Source organism: Pan paniscus, chromosome 3 (genome assembly GCF_029289425.2).
Source record: "Pan paniscus chromosome 3, NHGRI_mPanPan1-v2.0_pri, whole genome shotgun sequence".
NCBI lineage: Eukaryota > Metazoa > Chordata > Mammalia > Primates > Hominidae > Pan > Pan paniscus.
Window position 1 is genome coordinate 18,273,045 of NC_073252.2, and position 20,260 is coordinate 18,293,304.

The following is a 20,260-nucleotide window of genomic DNA, read 5'->3' on the forward strand; positions in this document are numbered from 1 at the left end:
GTGGAAGGTGAAAGGCACATCTCAGATGGTGGCAGACAAGAGAAGAGAGCTTGTGCAGGGAAAGTCCCCTTTTTAAAACCATCAGATCTCATGAGACTCATTCACCATCACAAGAACAGCGCAGGAAAGACCCATTCCCTATAATTCAATTACCTCCCACCAGTTTCCTCCCATGACAGGTGGGAATTGTGGGAGTTACAATTCAAGATGAGATTTGGGTGGGGACACAGCCAAACCATATCACATATATTATTATATTATATGAAAATACAATGCTCTATATCCTACTCTGGATAATGGTCCCATAATCCAGTTAGGCCTCCTAAACAGAAGCTTGGAAATGATTCTCTTTTCTTTCTCCTTTCTTTCTCTATGGCCATATCTAATCAACAACTAAAATCCGTTTATTGTAACTCCTCTTGTAATAGTCTCCCCCTCTTCTCTGTTTCCACTACTACTCTTATTTCAGACCCTCAAAACTTGCTTGGTCTATCTTGACATCTCCTGATTTGCCTGTTATATTCTCCATACTAGCAGAGTAATCTTATAAAACCACAAATTAAACTATATCACTCCCATGCTTAAAATTCTTCAGTGGTTTTTCTCCACCTCTAGTGTAAGTGAGTTAATTTCCTTATCTATAAAGTAGGATGAAAAATATAGTTCCTGTCTTATAAGACAGTTATGAAAATCAAATAAATTCTAAGTATAAGCACTTAATGCCTAATCCACAGTAAAATAATTTAAAATAATTACTACTATATCCTGCTTACATGTTTCTTCATGATTCAATTAAACAAACTATCTTTTCTCATTTCCCACAATCATCTTATGATTGTTCATGGACTCATATAAGGAAACCTCACCATTCCCCCCCCTTTATGCTACAAATTTAATACTGTATATGCTTCTATTATCGCATTTATCGTATTCTGTAGTCAGAGAGCCTTGTTTTCCCCAGGAGATTGTGCTTCATGAAGACAATCTAATTCACCTGAGTCTCCTAGTACAATGCCCTGTCCATAAATAATTACTGAAAAAAATTATGAGGAAGAAAATATAAGCAAAAGGATTTTAGCAGATGGTCATGCTTCTTTCAACACTGAAAATACTATTATTCCTTATATAAAATAAAGGCGGCAATTTTAGAATGGGTCTGAGGAATGAGTAGGTCAGCAGAAACTCACTCTGACAGAGGATGAAAGGATCTGTGGGCTCAGACTGTTAAGAGTGAAAAGTTAGACAAGCAAGCTAATATGTACTCATAGGCAAATTCTATTCTATTTATGTGCTATGCCAGAACACAAATACTAAAAGGTTAAGAAAGCAAAGAAGAAAAAAGTAATTATTGGGCTGATCCCAAAAGAGTAGTATGTAAAAAAAATACAGGATTTTACCAAGAAACTACTTTTCCATACCCTAAATTGGCACAGATAAGTACAAGGAAAGGAAGGTTAAAATGAAACAATTAGCTATATCCTATTAATTCATCTGCCATTCTTGAGGAAAGTTCAAAAGAGATGGAAAGGTATTGCTCATCATTCTTAGAATTAGGATAGAAGGTAACTTTATATCCAGACTAAAACTTAACACTGCAAGTCTGTGCCATGGAAAAGCCTTGCCCACTAACTCCATGTTCTCATCATCAGTTGTAAAAGCAAGAAAAAAATTAGTGGATATTTTCTCTGATTAATCCATCACAGGGGAATCCTTATCTCTGACACCATGCATTCAAATACAGAAGTCCCGGTTCTCTCTCACTCCAGGACAGGAATAAAAGGCTGAGGAGGCCCAAACCCAGAATACTTTTTCCCACCCCTGAAACTCAAGTTCTAAAATAAAGTGAAAACAGCACTACTACAGTTTTAGATGTAACAATCTGACCAGAAAGGATGAGACTTGCTAATTTTTAAATGAGGTTTGACCTGTATAGTGGTTAAGACTGGATGTGAATTCTACTTTTGTATTTGCTAGGCAGAAAGACTTGGGCAAGTCACTTAGCCTCTCTAAGCCTGAATTTTCTCATTTGTAAAATGAAGATTAAAATTGTACTATTTCATATGGAAAATTATATGTGATAATACATATAAAAACTTAGAATCTGCCTAACACACGGTAAGCACTCAATAAATATTATCTATCATTATTTCAAGGGGCAATTCTTGGTGCTGGAAAATGTGTAAGACAACATGTATATTACTAACTATGGTAGTTAGGGCTGAAAGTGATTAATTCACAAGAACATACATAGACTAATGACACTGTTTTTAAATACTTACTTTTATGTTTTAACAATCTTTAACTTAAAAAAGAAGTTTTAAGTATAGTAAGGAAGACCTTTATCTTCCCAACCATTTGAGAGTAAATGTCTACATAATGACCCACCACTCTTGAATTCCTAGTATTTCCCAATTCTCTCACAAAAACAACCACTAAAATCAGGAAATTAACGGTAATACACTATGCTCACTGCTATCGTACTGCCACTGCTCCTAAGCCCCTTCTCAATGACCAGTATAGGGCATGTGTATGTATACATACACATACATTTCTGTATCTATATATGATGAAAACCAAGAGTTCGCACAAGTACTTCATTTCCTATCCAACTCCACAGAGAGCATTCTAATTTTCCCTACTTTCATATTAGTAAATCCCTTCTCAGACAATGAGAAGCCTGGCTCCCATTATTCTTAATACTGATCAATCTTCATGTACGTAACCAATCTCCCACTGTAGCTGTCTCTTTCCCTACACGGACACCCTCCTCACCCCTCTTGGCCCCAAAATCCCTACCCCATGTATATAATCTCCTTACCCTGTTCAGGTCCCTATTCCTCATGCCTGGCATCCCTCCTACAAGAATATCCTCCCTACCCTGCTCAGGCTATGAAATCCCATATTGTACCGAGCTCCACCGAGAGGCCTTCCTCCCTTTACCCTCAGGCTCTAATACCTTGGACTCAGATACCTCTATGTATGGACTCCCTCCTCATCTCACTTGAGCCTCAATATACCTACACCAGGCTGCAATCCTACATGGGTCACTCCCTACCCCCTGCTATCTACTGGGGCCCTGAGAGCTCATGCAGGATGACATCCCACCCCAAGTAGATGTCCTCCTTGCTGGGACCAGCTGACCTTTCCCCATACCAGGCCACTCTCCTTCACAGATACCATATCACCCTGCTTGGGCTCCAATACCCTGCCTTAGCATGCCTTCCAATGGAGAGGTGCTCCTTACCCTTCATTCCATCAACCCCCATGGACACCCTCCTCACCCTATAAGGTTCCGAGATCCCGCTCTTCTTAAATGACGATGTGGCTCTGCCTCCCACGCACCCCACCCAGTGTGGATACCTACCCTTGTTTTCTCCCATTTGATGTTTTAGTACTGAGCTGTTCAGAAAGGGAGGAGGAAGAAGACATTGAAGAACAATTAATTATATTTTAAAAAAAGAGACACCAGTGAATAAACTGTGTAAGCACCTATAATCAGAGCTAATTAAAACAACAATCTATTTGTCAGAGTACCTGCTTTTTTTCCATGTAAACAGTGCTCTATTCTTTTATACTAATTCCTTCTAAGTTTAAAAAGTTAATTGAAAATTATAATACAGAAGAGAGCACTGGGTTTCCTTCTAACCAAACATGCATTTTACTTAAGTATCTTACATAGGCCTGTGGAAAATCTAGTTAATTTAAAAAGAAGAAAAAACCCTACTAATTTTGAGAGTTTAAAAAATACAGTTGTTCCAAACACTAAAATATACATAAATGTGTGTATGGGTACATATATATATGTGTGTGTGTCTGTGTGTGTGTGTATATATATATGTATGCATGTATATATGTATGTATGTGTGTATATATATATATATATATATATTTGAGATGGAGTCTTGCTCTGTTGCCCAGGCTGGAGTGCAGTGGCATGATCTCGGCTCACTGCAACCTCCGCCTCCCGGGTTCAAGCGATTCTCCTGCCTCAGCCTCCTGAGCACCTGAGATTACAGGCACCTGCCACCACGCCTGGCTAATTTTTGTATTTTTAGTACAGACAGGGTTTCACCATGTTGGCCAGGCTGGTCTTGAGCTCCTGACCTCATATGATCTGCCTGTCACAGCTTCCCAAAGCGCTGGGATTACAAACGTGAGCCACTGGGCCCGGCCATAACATATTTTTTAAAATATCCAGAACAAGTAAATTTGACTTGTTTTCAGAATATTAACAGTTGTATTGTTTCCAGTATACTTACCCCCAGATACAACCCTGCAAAAATTAACAGCCATGATTGTTACAATATCTTTCCCTTGCTCCTGGTTTCTATGAGGAAGGATGCATCAAAAGCACAACCTGAGCCTCTTTTGACCCTTAGCTAGTAAAGTGAATTATCCGATTGGTGGTTCTGGATTTGAGGAAGAGCTCAGTTCTATTCCTCTTGCCCCTGGGGTTGAGCTTTCAAAGGAGAACAAACCTCCAAAGACTCATATTCAGCTCTGCTTCTCTACTGAGCCTAGGACTGGATGGATAAGTCAGCCTATGCCAGACCACCTGACTCCCCCATCAAGCTATTCCTCTAACCTGGCCTGTATCGGTAATAGAAAGATTATTTTGGCTTCCATCTTTCTCCTTGTTTTATTTCTCAAGTTGTTCAGAGCCCAAGCAGAATGTCTTAATACATTCAAGTGAATGAAGACTGCTCATTTACCCAGTTTTGATTTAAAAGGGCTGCTTTAATTTGAGCTTCTTAAAACTATTGCAAACAAAAAGCCCTCAAACCTGCACCAACAACAGATGTTCCAAATGAAAATAAGCTGACTTATCTGATCATGCTTATTACCCATTAAAAAAAAAAAAAAAACTTCAAAGGCTTACAATTTCCTCCTTGTAGAAGCCATAATTTATACTTCCAGTCCTACTTTCTGCTGCTACCCTATAAACCAATGGCACTGTAATGCTAAATATTTTCAGAATATATCATTATTTATACTTAAATATATTTGCTTATACTATCTCTGCCCATTCCCTCCACTCTACTTTCCTGCTGTATCCTTTATCCCAGAGATCAGCAAACTATGTTTATAGGCCAAATCCACCTATTTTTATAAATAAATGTTACTGAAATGCAGCCATGCTTATTAATTTATGTCTTTCTTTTGGACTACAACAGTGGAGGTGAGTAGCTGCAATAGAGACCAGATGGCCCACAAAGCCTAAAACATTGTCTGGCCCTTTAGAGAAAAAGTTTGCCAATCCTTGCTTTCCCTCAATGTTTTGAAGCCTAGTCATTTTGAATCCTTCAAGTCAAAATTAATTGTTCCCACTTCTGTCTTTCCATTACATTACACCAAGTCTAATATTTAACATCCCTGATCACTGTGAACTCTTTAAAAGCGAGGTAAATCCTATTCCTGTGTAAACAGTAAGCTTTTTGAACCACACCACAGTTCCTGTCTTTTCCATAAAATAGAACTCCCACAAACACTTTTCACATTCTTGGGGGAAGTACTTTGGAAGAAACTTGGCTCTTTTCTCTACTACTTATTCAGTTCTCCCAAAAGAAGGAAGAATAACTAATATTGGCAACATCCTTACAGTTGGTCCCTAGTGGGATGGATTAATGTTTTAAAAGTCATTTTTCATTCACGGCCAAGCCTCCTGCTCACTCCTACCAACAAGCATGGTAAACTCACTAGGGTACAGCTTTCTTGTATTTTAAGAGGCCTGCAGCTCCAGCTGTACTGTCTTTGATAGGCTGATAAGTTCAATTCAGGGAGTCAGGTAGTAAGGCAATCTAATGTCTAATTTTGGCCTCAGTTCCAAGCCAAGTTCCTCAATGCAACCTTACCATTTTAAAAAGCTAATATTTTGATTTTTTATTCCGAAGTCTATTTCTAGTTCAGAATCCAGTAAAGAAGAAACATAAAATTATACCCCCAAGCAATGGTCACACATAGGACTCAAGATAATTGATGACTGACAACAGTAAATTAATTGTAGAAAATAACATTCTTTTAAAATGTGTAATGCACCAATGTTACACATACCACATCCCAGTAACTTGATTAGGAAACTTTTTTGAAGGGGAAAAAAAAATACATGTAGAATCCATACTAAGAGATTAAAACCAACTCTATCCCATTTCTTTATCTAATATATTTGCCTCAGTATTTTGTTACTATCAGCTCTCAGCTTAATGAAATTAACATATAAAAGAATCATGGTTATCACTGATACAGAAAAGTATTCCCCATCTTACTAAGTATGGTAAATGGTAACGCCTATCTAAAAAACAAATATCCCTAGACCCCAGATGTCTCCAATTACTGCTCTATTTATCAGTTCTTCCTCAAAATATAGCTCTTAAATTAGTAGTTTACTACAAATGTTATCTCCACTTGCACATATCTTAATTACTTTCTAACCTATTATAATATGGCTGCCATCTCCCTCACTACTGAAATTTATCTAGTCAAGGTCACCTAGAGCCAAAAACAATGTACACTTCCCTGTTTCATGGTACTTGACATCTCATCAACACGTAACAATCCCTCCTTATTGTAATATTTTTCTCTCTCCTCTTGGATTTGGTAATACCACTCCCTCCTGGTTTTACTCTTCAGCCAGTGACCTTACTTTGAGGTTTCTCTTCTTCTGCCCAAGGAAGGCTAAGATTCCTTAAGGTGTGGTACTGAGTCACCTACTAGTTATACTATCTAAACTATCTCTGATATACTCAAGTTATACTCTGATACACTGTCCCCTATTCCTAAGTAATCTCATCTATTTCTGTGGATTTAAATATCATCTTTATGCTGGTAATTTTCTAATTTATACCTTCAGCCCAGATACTACTACTACATATATATTATAGCATCTTTCATAGGAATAACAATGGCAAACATTTGAGGACAGATACTATCCCAGTTTCATAGGTTTCCATCTGTAAAAAGTGGAATGATTTGTGCCTAATGTTACAATGATAGGGGCTAAGAAGAAACTGGGTTATTTCCATTAAGTCCTTTCTACCACTTGTGAGGACTTATTAGTTACTGACACTAAACAGTTTATAATTTAAACATGAAGACTACTGGACAAAATTACGTCCTATGTGCACACCTTGCACATACTAGTCAGAAAAGAATTGGCCAATTTGAATTAATGGAGAAAGCTCTTAAATTTGCTTTTCAATAAATACTTTAGAAAAGCCTCTAGGTTGCAGTTGAATTTTTTTTTTTTTTTTGGAGTCTTGGTCTGTCACCTAGGCTGGAGTACAGTTGCATGATCTCATGCACTGCAACCTCCGCCTCCCGGGTTCAAGCGATTCTTGTGCCTCAGCCTCCCGAGTAGCTGGGACTACAGGAATGTGCCACCATGCCCAGCTAATTTTTGTATTTTTAGTAGAGATGGGGTTGTGTCATCTTGGCAAGGCTGGTCTCCAACTCCTGGGCTCAAGTGATCTGCCTGCCTCAGTCTCCCAAAGTGCTGGGATTACAGGGATGGGCCACCGTGCCCGGCCTGCAATGTAATTTTAAAGGCCACTGAGGATGGAGGGTAGAAGATATAAAAAGATACTCAAGAATTTGGGGCAACGTGGATAAAAAAGGACAAAAGTCTATGAAAAAGGTTGAGTTGTCTAAAGAAGAAACTAGACAAACTGAAGAAGCAGGCTGGTAAACTATGACCAACTAGATAAACATGGCTGGCAGCTTTTATTTCATGAAAAAAAGACAAATGGGAGATACTACAGCTTTGTAAACTATGAAATCAAAGCAGCTACTTTAAACAATGATTTACTATTGGTTGTAAGTCAGACTGAAAGACAGTAAAACCAGCAATGCAGACACTGATATAAACCAGAATCTTATCTGGATCTGTCCTAATGCTTACTGCATAAAAAAAAAAATTGAATCCATGAGATACTGTAAAGAAAGTAATAATAGCTTGGCAACAGATTAAGGTAAAAAAAAGAAAAGTAAGACGCAAATGTAGCAAGCAGGATAGGGTTGCTGCCAATTATGGGGAAACTATATGAAAGGAAAGGAGATGAGATACAGACAATTCCTCATTTTAAGTTCTGTTTTCTATCAAACACAAAAATTCTCAAAACAAAATTTTTATTTTGCTTTAATTAAGAACAAAGTGGTATTCTTCAAATACAAAGATGGCATTAGTTTGTTAATCAGTTTTCTATGGGTAGCAGTAGGCTGGTCTGGGCCCCCCATTCACATTCCCTTATCTAGATTGCATTGTGAATAAAAACTCTTGCAAAGATTACTTGATTACAGATTCAGCTCTTAAGTATTAACTCTATACAGTTAGGCAGGTCCTTAAAATTTTGGACCTATGTCCTTGGTGCTCTGTTATCTATCAGCCATGAATGCTAGTTATATATACCAAAAGGAAGGAATACTACTAAAAAGAAAAGATAGAAACTTCCCACCAAAAATGTAGGTTATTACAATTGAAAGATGAGATTTACTAATGAGGAATAAAAAGTTACATAACATAACCAAAAATCTATATATCTTTGTTGCTCCTCCCAAGACTGCACTATGACAGAAGAATTAAAGACCAGGGTTGAAAGTCAGACAAATGAGAGGAATGTAGAGGACACATAACAGCAATTTATCATGCGCACAGCCAATCAGGAAGCAGCGCACCCGTGTAGCCTAACAAGGGATGTAGTATGTGCACAAAGAGGGCATCACACAAAAAAGACTGGTTAAGACCAGTCTGTAGCCCATATCTAACATTTACAAAATACAAAATTACACACTGCTTGGTTCCAAAGATGGCAGAATTTTACTCTTTCAAATATAAAAAGATCCAAGAGTACAGAGAACTTCAAAATTTGCATGCAAAATTCATCAATATGCCTATTTTACAGAAAGACTTGATACATGTCTTAACCATCCAACTACTCATCAGCATCACAGATTCCATTTGTCCAATGCACACTATTAGATGGTGCCACAATTTACATCTTTTAAAATAGAAAACATTTGATAGTGCTTGAAAAAAACAGCTGTATAAACAAAGTCTTTTGGATAGCAGACCCATCCATACCAGTCCCATCAATCCAGATTTCTAAGTAAATCTACTCTTATGGGGTTTACATGGCAACAGTGACAAGATGAGGGAGAAGTTAGTGGTAAGATAAAGGAGCAGGAGACAAGAAGCATCCAGAAAGTAGCAACAAGTTGATTAACAGGAAAAGTAAAATAGAGAGTAGATACCGACAAAAAGCAACTTCAAGATGATCTAGTATGATATAAATTTTTAAATGAGCTAAAAATAATTTATTGTATTCAGTTACCACATAGCCAAAAGATTCCTTTCAGTATCAAAGGCCTTCCTGGTTTCATACATAAAAAGCCAGGATTAGACTAAGTGATACCCTGTGATTCTAAAACTATAATTCTATGGCTCTAGAATAGTCTAGAATACAGACCATTCAAGCCCTTACTATCTTTTCTTTAACATGTTCCATGATCTTTTCACTGTTCATCAGGATTCCTACCAGAAATAATCTATTGGCAAAAACGTTAAGAGTTCAAAGCTGCTAATAACCTGTGTAAACCAATCATAATACTAGCAAACACTTAGGGAATGCTTTCTATATGAAAGACACATATCAACATATATTAACACAAAATTAGCAAACAACCTGATTATCTCCAATTTACAGATTAAGAAACTAAAGCATAGACAGGTTAAGCTATTTGTCCACACTGCTAAGTGGTAACAATAGGATTCAAACACAAGTAGTCTAGTTCTAGAATCTTTATGTTTATTTGCTGTTTTATACTACCAAAATAAAAGATTTGAAGAAAAATAAATTAAGCTATAGGTTTGGTTATTATTAACAGGCTTTAATTAAGTGGTATCATGGTAATCAAGAGTTGGCTGGAGCAACTACTGTATAGAACTGAACTATGCGAAGTGAAAGCCATTTGCTACATGTGACTATTAAGCCACCTAAAATGTGTCTAGTCCAAATTGGGATGTGCTATCAATGTAAAATACCTGATTTTGAAGACTTAATATTTTTGAAAAATATAAACTAACTCAATAATTTCTATATGGATTGGTGTTAAAATGATAATATACTTAACACATTAGGATAAATATGCTTTTTAAATGTGGTTATTAGAAGACTTAAATTTACATGTTTTACTTCCATTATATTTCTACTGCACAACACTGTTATGTAGGAAAGATACTGAAGTTTACAGAATGATTCTAAACCAATCTTTGTCATTCTGTTTTGCTGCTGTGCCCTTAGACAAAATGGTTACAGTGATTATCAGCTTCTGTATCATAAAAATCAGGTTTAAAAACAGTCCTAAAACCTACTGCTTATATTTTGGTATCTAAGTCTATTTTCCACTGAAAAGAATGGAGGTAAATTTGGAAAAGGAGCTCATGCCACAGCTTGGACAGATAAAATACAAAATTAAGCTGGAGTATCTTGTTTTTGCAGAAATAACACTGGAACCAGCTTGATGAGACACCCATTGGCCAAACCTGGGACAATTTGTGAATCAAAATAATGACAGCAATGGATTTAACCACTGAATAAAATTAAAAATCCATGAGTTCATACAGATAAAAACAACTGAGTAAATAACGGAGATGGGAAAGATTACCTCATGTCAGAATGTCAACTAATAATTATAGAAGGAATGAAGTCAGATAATCATCAACTGATGCTAAAACTTGTGGGTGAAATTTTGATTATACTATGTAAATATACTGTTCCCCAAAATAATTTTTCCACAAATTGCATATTAGTTACAATGAGATAAATAATAACTTTCAGGGATACATATGAGGAATACCAGCTTAACAAAATTTTCAAAGCTAACATCACCAACATTGGTACACACCAACATCATGAATCTCAAGATATGATGTACTAAGAAGGGCAGAACATCTCTTAAGTGGTATTCCTGCCAAAATGCATAACCAATCTAATCATGAGAAAGCAACAGATAAATTCAAATTGAGGGACGTTCTACAAAATAGCTGCCCTGTACTTTTAAAAATGTCAAGGTCAAGAAATAGTAAGGTTGACGAAGTGTTCCCGATTGAAAGTGACTAAGGAGACATAATTACCAAATGTAATGCATGATCCTGAAGTGGATCCCAGAATAAGAGGAAAAAAAGCTAACAGAAAAAAACAGATAAACAGATATAATTTGAATATGGACCATAAATTGGGTAACAGTATATCAGCATTAAATCTTCTGGTTTTAATAACCTCACTATAATTAGGTAAGACAGTATCCTTGTTTTTTAAAAATATACACTGAAGAATTTAGGGGTAAAGAGGTTGATGTCTCTGAATTACTCTCAAATTGTTCTGAAAAAATATAGAGAGATCAGTATAAAGCAAGAATGATAAACACAGCAAAATGTAAAACAACAAATGTAGGTACATAGGAGTTCTATTCTTCCAACTTTTAAGATTGAAATTACATCAAAATACAAAATTTTTAAATATTGGCCAGTCTCCCAGATCAGATATCCTAATGGACTATACAAGTCCTGATGATGTTTAAAAATATACAGGTGTATTTATTTTATTCTAGACCTGTTTTAAAGTGTATGACTTATCAAATGCTAATTATATTATACATTTCATAAGATCCAGGACTATATTTGCTATTTCTCAATATCATAGTTAGTACTAGGATACTATTTACTACATCCAATAAGCACTCGAACATTTGTGACATGAGCTACTGAAAACTATAACACAGTACAGTATAGGATAATTATAGAAAAACAGTCAAATTATAGAAAGTACCACAATGTAAATAGAGATATTAATTGGGACAAAAGGTTGTAGGACAACTCTTCAATGAAAAGAAAACTATGTGGAATGAACCAGAACAGTAGTTAAAAATCTAACATAAAGAGATGAATGCCACAATTAGAGGAAGGTAAATATCTCATTCCATATTAAGAGTTAAACGTTTACCTGTGTGGCTAACTACAAGCAGTCATGACAACTAAAACAACTTTCTACCCTATAAAATTAGAATATTATATGAGTTATAAAATGAATCAGATTAGAGTTAGGCTAAGAACTGAGATTCAAAATCTCATTAGGGGCTCAACACTAATTTGCTGTACAACCCTGAGACGCTGCCTACAATTCCATATCTCACTTAAAATTAAGATGTTTGTATCATTTCCTTTACCGAAAGACAAGGATATTATTTTATAAAAATGATTGTAAGCAATGAGAGCACCGAATATTACATATATACTGAATATACACATATGTGTACGCATATATATTCACACATGTATACACATGCGAAGGGAAAATAATATGGCTTTTTTATAAATATGTTTATAAAGTAATGAATGTAAGGCACATTAATAGCAAAAGGTAATTATCCAAACTCCATTTAATCCCAATTCACACTATAAATAAGTGCTTAACACCTAAGATGCTAAAAAAAGCCCAATCGACAAGTGTATACTCTGTTTAAATGGATGTTATTGTTTATTTTAAAATAACAATGGGATTCGAGACCAGCCTGGCCAACATGGCGAAACCTAGTCTCTACTAAAAATACTAAAATTATCTGGGCGTGGTGGCGGACGCCTGTAATCCCAACTATTCGGGAGGCTCAGGCAGGAGAATCGCTTGAATCCAGGAGGCGGAGGTTGCAGTGAGCTGAGATAGCACCGCTACACTCCAGCCTGGGCGACAGACTCCATCTCAATAAATAAATAAATAACAAAGAATATGAGACAGGTTTTAATAGGGCTTAATTAGGATGGGGACTGTGGGAAACAATTCTCAAATATAGTTAGAAGCCAGGGACAAAATTTCTTTTCACATACGATACAATGTAATCACATATTGCAATAAAAGTGTAATACAGTATTAACTTTCAATGTCTTCCAATTTTACTTGAATATACAAGTAGGTAAGGCAAAAAGATATTCTAGTTCCCTTTTCCATCAAATCCAATGAATTGTGTTCCATTTAAAGTCTGACTATTTTTCAAGTCTATCTATTTTTATGATGCAAAGCTATACTTAATGTATCTAAATAAGCAAGAAGATCAGAAAAAAAACCAACCAAAATATTCCAAAACATAAAAAGACATCCTCAAATCACTTTGTGCCTTGACAAAACTTAACAGTAATATCATAAGCCAGTGTTGCAATGCTGTCATCCTACCTAATTCTACCTAAATGAGCTCAGTAATTTCTAAATTGGTTTCCAGAAGAGATCTTTACATAAGCAATTATCAAAAACAGCCCATTTTGTATTCAAGAAGCACAAACAACAATATTTAGTTTTTTAAACAATTTATATAAAGAATACCTAGAGGGTTTTTTTTACACTTCATAAACTAAAATCACTTACGAATACTTGACTAAAGCTATTTCTCATCATCTTTCCTTAGAGAAGACCAAAATACATTTTTCGTAAGGGCAAAACAAAAGCAGTAAATTACTTAAACATCACTTAAATGCCCCCTAAAGTAACCTTCCTTTCTCGTACATTTTCCTATATTCATCGCGTTCTGCGGTACACATTTCTGAATTGAAATTGTATTAAGTTTAACCTAATACGATCTCTTTTCTACTAGTCAAAAAAAGATCTTAAGACGTTAACCAAATACATGGGAGGCGGGGTCGGGGTGCGAGGTGGTGCCAGAGCAGATGGAAACAAGGTAAGAGAGTTGTTTTCTTAAGACACCAGGGTTACTCCCCAACTCCAAATGCCAAGATTCACTCGCCAGTAGAGCAAGCTGCTGCCACTATCCACTGCTTACACAATACAACCTTCCTTTCTACCTCTTCCCCTACACTCCCACCCATAACCCCCTTCCAAAACAAACACCCACAACGCGCCCCATTCCATAATCCGTGTTCGCCCCTTTAAGCCCACTAAACCAACCTGCTGGATAACAGCTCTATGCATTCGTCTCACTTAGGCAAAAAAAAGAAAAAAAAAAAAAAGCGACTGCAGCAAGGTCGGGAGTCCCACCATTCCTGTCACCCTAAACAATCCACAGGGTGAGAGCCCCAAGCCCAGAAGTTTGAAGCAAAACGATTCAGATCCAACCAAAAAGAGGGAATTGCAGTTGAATGGGGATGGGAGGTGGGGAGGGCGATGCGTGTGTGTGTATATGTGTGTGTGTGTGTAACGAAGAGTCCATCACATGACAGTGAAAGAGGACCAGAGTCGTCGGGGCGTCCGCAAGCAGACGGGGGGGGGGGGAGGGTGTCGTTGCCGTGGCAACACCCCCCATCCGTCCAGACTTCCAAAGAGGGAGGAAGAACTTCAAATCCCAACCGTCAGCGCTCAAGCGGCTCCTTCTTAAAGGGGTACACACAGCGCCGCCGCCGAGCGCGAGAGGGCAGAGTTGGGCGCCCCCCGCCCCTCGGACGACGCCCCCGCCGCCCCTCGCCCCCAGCCGGCCCATCAGCGGCCCCCGCCCTGCGAGCGCCCGTGGGTCTCCAGGTCCAGGTCCCCGGGAACTGGCCGCGTCTGCTCACCCGGTCCCCGGCGGCGACAAGGGGGTGTGTGTGCGCTCGGCGGGGGCGCGGACCAGCCCGCCTTCCTCCGGCCGCCCTGCCCGCCGGCTCCCCTCCGCCAGGGCGCCGACCCACCGGGCCGCTTCCTCCCTCCTGTCAGGGTGGACGGCGGGCGACAGCGGGCAGCGACGGGCGCCGAGGAGTTTCGGGGAGAGCGCGAGCGGGCGGCTTCCGCGGGGGCTCAGCAAGCGGGTCCAAACTAACAGTTCCTGGGGAGCCCAAGAGCTGGGAAGGCGAAGGAGGGCGGACCGCGCCGGGCCAGCAGCCCGCAAGACAAAAGGCGAGCGCCGGGGCCGCCGCGCCGCGCCGCTCCCATCTCGCTCCCCCACCGAACTAACCCGAACGGGAGATTCAACTAAACCCCTCAGCCACAAACTCCTCGGGCTGCGACTGCGGTCGCCGCGCGGAGCCCGGGGCCCCGGCCCGCGTCTCTCTTACCTACACAGTGCATGAGGCGGTGGCGCCAAGAGTCGAGTTCCCGCCGGAATCCTCTTCTCTCCGCCGCGCACCGAGGGCTCCGGCACTGAGCGGCGGCGGCGGCGGCGGCAGCAGCGGCGGCGGCAGCGGCCATTCTCTCTCTTCCCTTGTCCATCTGCGTCCCGCGTCACGCGCCCTCATTTACATACGAGCAGCGCAGGCACGAGGCAGGGGCGCGAGCCCTCGGCGCGAGCCCCGGAGCGCGCGCCCCCCGGAGGGGGGTTGATTGACACGTGTCACTACCTTCCCTCTGCCCTGCCCTCCCCCTCCCACCGCTCCCTCAGGGAGAGGCGGGGAGGGAGCCAGAGGAGAAGGAAGCAACCTGCCGCTTCCGCTGACCCCGCCTCCCCACCCACTACCCTCCTCCCCCTCCCGCTGGAGTTTACTCAGGCGAGCCATACCGCTCCCGCCGCCCGCGAAAACCCTGAGCGGGAGCGAGAGACCCGGAGCCCAGCCAGGAACCGGCGTGCTAGTGGAGCCGACTAGCAACGCCTACTTTCTGCCTTCACTACGGGACTCCGACAGTCCGGAGACTTCACTTCCCAGGCTCCATTTCGCCAGGATCTCGAAGCCGAACTTGGCGCCGTGTCGCGTTGCTTGCCGGTCATTGTAGTCCAGAAGAAAGGATTTTTTTGTTTGTTTGTTTTTCTTCCCCCCCGCACTTGGGTATGCAGGCTGGCCTGCAACTTCTCTGCGCCGCGCCGCTGGGGGGCTGAGTCTGTCGCTCCCTGCGCCCGGAACCATGCGCTGCCCGGGTGGCCGGGTCTGACCCGACTGCTTTAGCTTCCTTAGGCTCCGCGATAGAAGGGTGGTGGAAGCCGCAAGAGTTGTCGGCTCCTTGTGGGTTCAGGCTGCGTTTTGTGTTTTAAGTGCTGGAAACTTTCCGGGGTCGCTGTCTTCCTGTCACTCCGCAGGGAAAGGGCAAGCCGGTCATTCGGCTACATCTGGAATAACTGCCAAACGTCCAGAGAGAGATCCCGGAGTGACTTCGGTATTCAAGGCGAAGAGATCTCGGAAAGCCAGAATATTTGCAAGGACTAGGGAAAAGATGCGGGTTTTTTTCACTGAAAATTACTTGCAGGGGACTGGGTGTAGCCGGCTGAAAACTGCAGAAGGAAAATTTTCTTTATAAGCTCCTGGAGGGCAGCGACCCACTGAGATCTCTGTACCGTGACATCTGTCACTCGCTAGACCCTAGTACAGTGCGTGACACGGGATTAAGCACTTTACAAAGGTTAATGGAATGAATTCTACCCCGTGCTAGAGAAAATAACTTCTTCAGAGAGAGCTAGAGAGGAATCTTACGTTTAAATACAGACTCCAATCACAGTTTTTACTTTTGCACCAGAGCGATTGTGCGTTTGTTTCCGTATACGTGCAGTTTATCAAGCCGAAGCTAAGCTACCCAACGTTTGCTAAGAAGTACTGTGTATTTCTGGAAATTTATTCACAAGTCTGTGGGAAATATGTTTAATTCTTCTTGGAAATCTCATAAATTCTGAATTCAGTACCACCTTCCCTGTTTTGTGGCTTATCCTTATCCACCTTCTTTCTTTTTCTTCCTATGAGAAAGTATTTCTTTGCTTATTATGACTTCAGTAGTGAAGATGTAATTTTGCATCTTCATAAGTTAAAAATAATAAAGTTTGAACGCATAATCACCTTTTCTAGAACGGTCACAATTGGAGTGCAGGTGAAATCACTAGTGAAGGTGATTTTGGAATTGTCAGTGGATGGTTTTAGTTAACCACTTCCACTCACAATTGCCACGATGATCAGCCTTTGCAGTTTTCCTGATCACTTTTATAGTAATCTACATTAGTTAGGATGGGAAAAATTATGGTGCAGTAATAAATGATCCAAGAATCTTAGTGGCTTAAAACAACAACAAAAAACTATTTCCTGTTTATCTACATGTTCATCTCTGGGTGGCAGGAGAAGGGGGCTTCATTCCATGTGGTCTCACTAAGCAACTGGATCCTTAAAGAGGCTGGAATCTCTGCAACGTCCCCCCTTGGGTGATAGGCAAAAGGAAGATGAAGAATGGCAAACTGGTTCTTCCTAAAAGTGATACAAGTCAGTTCTCACATTTCATTGACCAAAGCGAATTATACGGGCATATCTATCTTAAAGGGAGCAGGGAAGTGCGATCCTATTATATGTGCAAAAAGAAGATAACCAGAATTTATTGGTAAATAGTATCAAGGATTACTGTGATCTATCCTTCTAGTCACCAGTTTACAGTTCACTTTCTTCACACTACAAAATAGATTTACTCCTATCACAAAGTGAGACAATCCAAAAGTTCTGTTCAGTAAAGGCATTAATCTCAAAGTCTGGCATCTCTGGGTGATGGTTGGTAGTCTCCATATTGGAACTGGATAAAGCTTCTCTTGTTATAGACAACTAAAAAGATAAGGTATCCTCCCCCGATCTCTCTCACTCGCGATCTCTCTTCTCTCTCTCTCTCTCTCACACACACACACACACACACACACACAGACACACACGCACAGTGATGGAATAGGGACTAAATAGACATGGTGTCTTAGTCTATTCTGTGCTGCTGTAATGGAATACCACCGACTGGGTAATTTATATGAAGAGCAGACATTTATTGCTCACGGTTCTAGGGCCTAGAAAGTCCAAGATCAGGGTGCTGGCATCTAACAAGGGCCTTCTTGTTACATGGCCCCACAGTGGAAAGGCAAAGAGAAGGCAAGTGAGTAAAAGGGGGCCAAACTCATCCTTTTATAATGAACTCACTCCTGCTATAAAGAATCCACTCCCTTGATAATGGCATTAATCCATTCACTATGCCCTCATAGCCTGTCACTTCTCATTAGGCCACAGTTCCCAACATTGTTGCATTGGAGTTTATGTTTCCAACATGTGCTTTTTCGTGGGCAAATTCAAACCACAGCATATGGTAAACATTCCTGTTTAGAAAGGAGAAAAATGGGAGACACACATGAACCGTTTCAGCAAATATTTTACGACAGTTAGCATCTCCAACTTTCCAGCCTCTGACAATTTCCTTGCTACCACCCACTGAGCCTCTAAGTTAAAGCCACATATTTTAGATTTACTGTTATAACTGTACCTCCTTCTGGGTGCCAATTTATATATTAGTTAGAATGTGCTATGTTCTGCTCCAGTAACAAACCCAAAATCCAGTAAACTCGAAACCTCAGTGACTTAATACAAAGGTTAATACAAAAGTTTATTTCATAGTACACTATCTGTCTTCCAAAAGTCAGTGTGGAAAAGGGTGGAAAGAACATGAGCCCTATAAGCCTCATGTCCATCTTGGGACTGAGGCTTCTGGGGCTATGCCATTTGGAAGCTCCCCAGTCACCATGACGAGAAAGATGATGCTAAATCACAGTCCAACTCTTAAAGGCTTCTACCAGAAGTGACACATTTCAGTAGATGAAGCAAATTTTATGGTCATGCCTGACTTTTAAGGAGTTATATATTAGATAGCTTTGAGGGCAGGACAAACTACCCCACAACTTAGTACCTTGAAACACCAACTAATCATTTAGCTCATAATTCTGTGGAATGAAAATTTGTGCTAGGCTCAGCTGGACATTTCTGTTGGCCTCTACTGGACTCACTCAGGTGTTTGTGGTCAGCTGCCTGTCAGCAAGGCAGCTCTGTTTCTGAGGATTCACTGACTGTCAGCTAGGAACACAGAGCAATGAGGCCAAGTATCATCAAGAGGCCAGTCCTAGCCCTAGGTTATTCACATGGCGGCAGTCAGAGGGATCCAAAGTGCTGCAAGAGAAGAAGTCCCCATGCACACTTTTCAAATCTCGGTTTGAGTCACATTTGCTCTGGTTTCAACGGTTAAAGCAAGTCACATGGCCAAGCCCAGAGTCAATATGGGGAGATAGATTCTACCTCTTAATAGAAGGATCTGCAAGTCACATTGCAAAGGGATTTGGACAGAGGGAAATAAATAATTTGTGGCCACTTTTGTAGTCTACCACATTTGGGGAAGTGCAAGATTACCCTATTCTCCAAAAAAAGGAGAACTAAAGATATAAACAGAACTAATGAATATCACATATCTAGAATTTCTGGGAGAAGATAAAGATTAAGACCAGAAATATTGAAATACACAAATGGAATTAACTTTGGAATTCAGCGTCACTTTGAAGAGCCAAGAAGTTTCCACAGAATGTATTATAATTACCCAATGAACATAAAAATAGGAGTCTAACTGATTAACCATTACATTATAAGTATCAAGTGCTGGGCCAGGCACTAATATGGTGTCTAATATTTATTTATTGGTTTGATACATGTTTGAGTTATCTATAAGTTCAAGTATAAAAAGAGGGCCATATCAGCCAGGAGCAGTGGCTCACGCCTGTAACCCCAGAACTTTGGGAGGCTGAGGTGGGTGGATCACCTGAGGTCAGGAGTTCGAGACCAGCCTGGCCAACATGGTGAAACCCCGTCTCTACTAAAAATACAAAAATTGGCTGGGCGTGGTGGTGGGCACCTGTAATCCCAGCTACTTAGGAGGCTGAGGTGAGAGAATCGCTTGAACCAGAGAGGCGGAGGTTACAGTGAGCCAAGACGGTACCATTGTACTCCAGCCTGGGCAACAAGAGCAAAACCCTGTTTCAAAAAAAAAAAAAAAAAAAAAAGAGGGTCATATCAAAAATTGTCTCCTACACTGAAGATCCAGTTACTCACAAAGGATTTTCATATAACAACAGGTATATGATATGAAATGTTAATGTTCTTTGGAAAAATAATTTTTTCTACTATCTACTTCCTATATATGTTGTACCAGTTATTTATTGCTGTGCAGCAAGCCAATCCATAGGGTAGTTGCATAAACAACAACCAGTAGATAATATTCACAAGTCTGCAGGTCAGGTGGGCTGTTCTGCTGATCAGGTGAAGCTCTGCACATCTTACCTGAGATTGCTAGTCCTGGAAGCTGCATGATCTAGAATGGCCTCACTCTTGGTGTGTAGTTTGGCTCCCAGTTTGCTGGGGTAATGAGAATGACTGAGTCATGTGTCTCTTACCATCTAGAGACTAGCTAGAGCCAATAATTTATGTAGTGGCAGCATGTGAAGCACAACATAATGATAAGTACTAATGTAGAAGTGCTTTTCAAGTCAGCTTGCATCATGTTCTGCTTGCTACTATCCTATTGGCCAAAGCAAATCTCATGGT

General features: G+C 40.2%; 1 protein-coding gene across 12 annotated transcripts in view; it reads right to left on the reverse strand.

Annotated features, from left to right (window-relative positions):
• LCORL (ligand dependent nuclear receptor corepressor like) overlaps positions 1–19,954 on the reverse strand; it is a 185,293-nt gene extending 165,339 nt beyond the window's left edge. For 2 of the 12 annotated variants that reach the window (XM_055111233.2, XM_055111237.3), the window contains exon 1: positions 15,024–15,171. Coding sequence is in view for 10 of the 12 variants with exons in the window: in XM_034958348.4 (XP_034814239.2) it covers positions 15,020–15,173 (154 nt within the window). In the remaining 2 variants the exon portion in view is untranslated. Of the gene's footprint in view, positions 1–15,019 lie in introns of all 12 variants that reach the window. The other 10 variants (XM_034958348.4, XM_063603739.1, XM_003826818.7 and 7 more) reach the window with 10 other exon arrangements.
• Between the last annotated feature and the right edge of the window lie 306 nt (positions 19,955–20,260).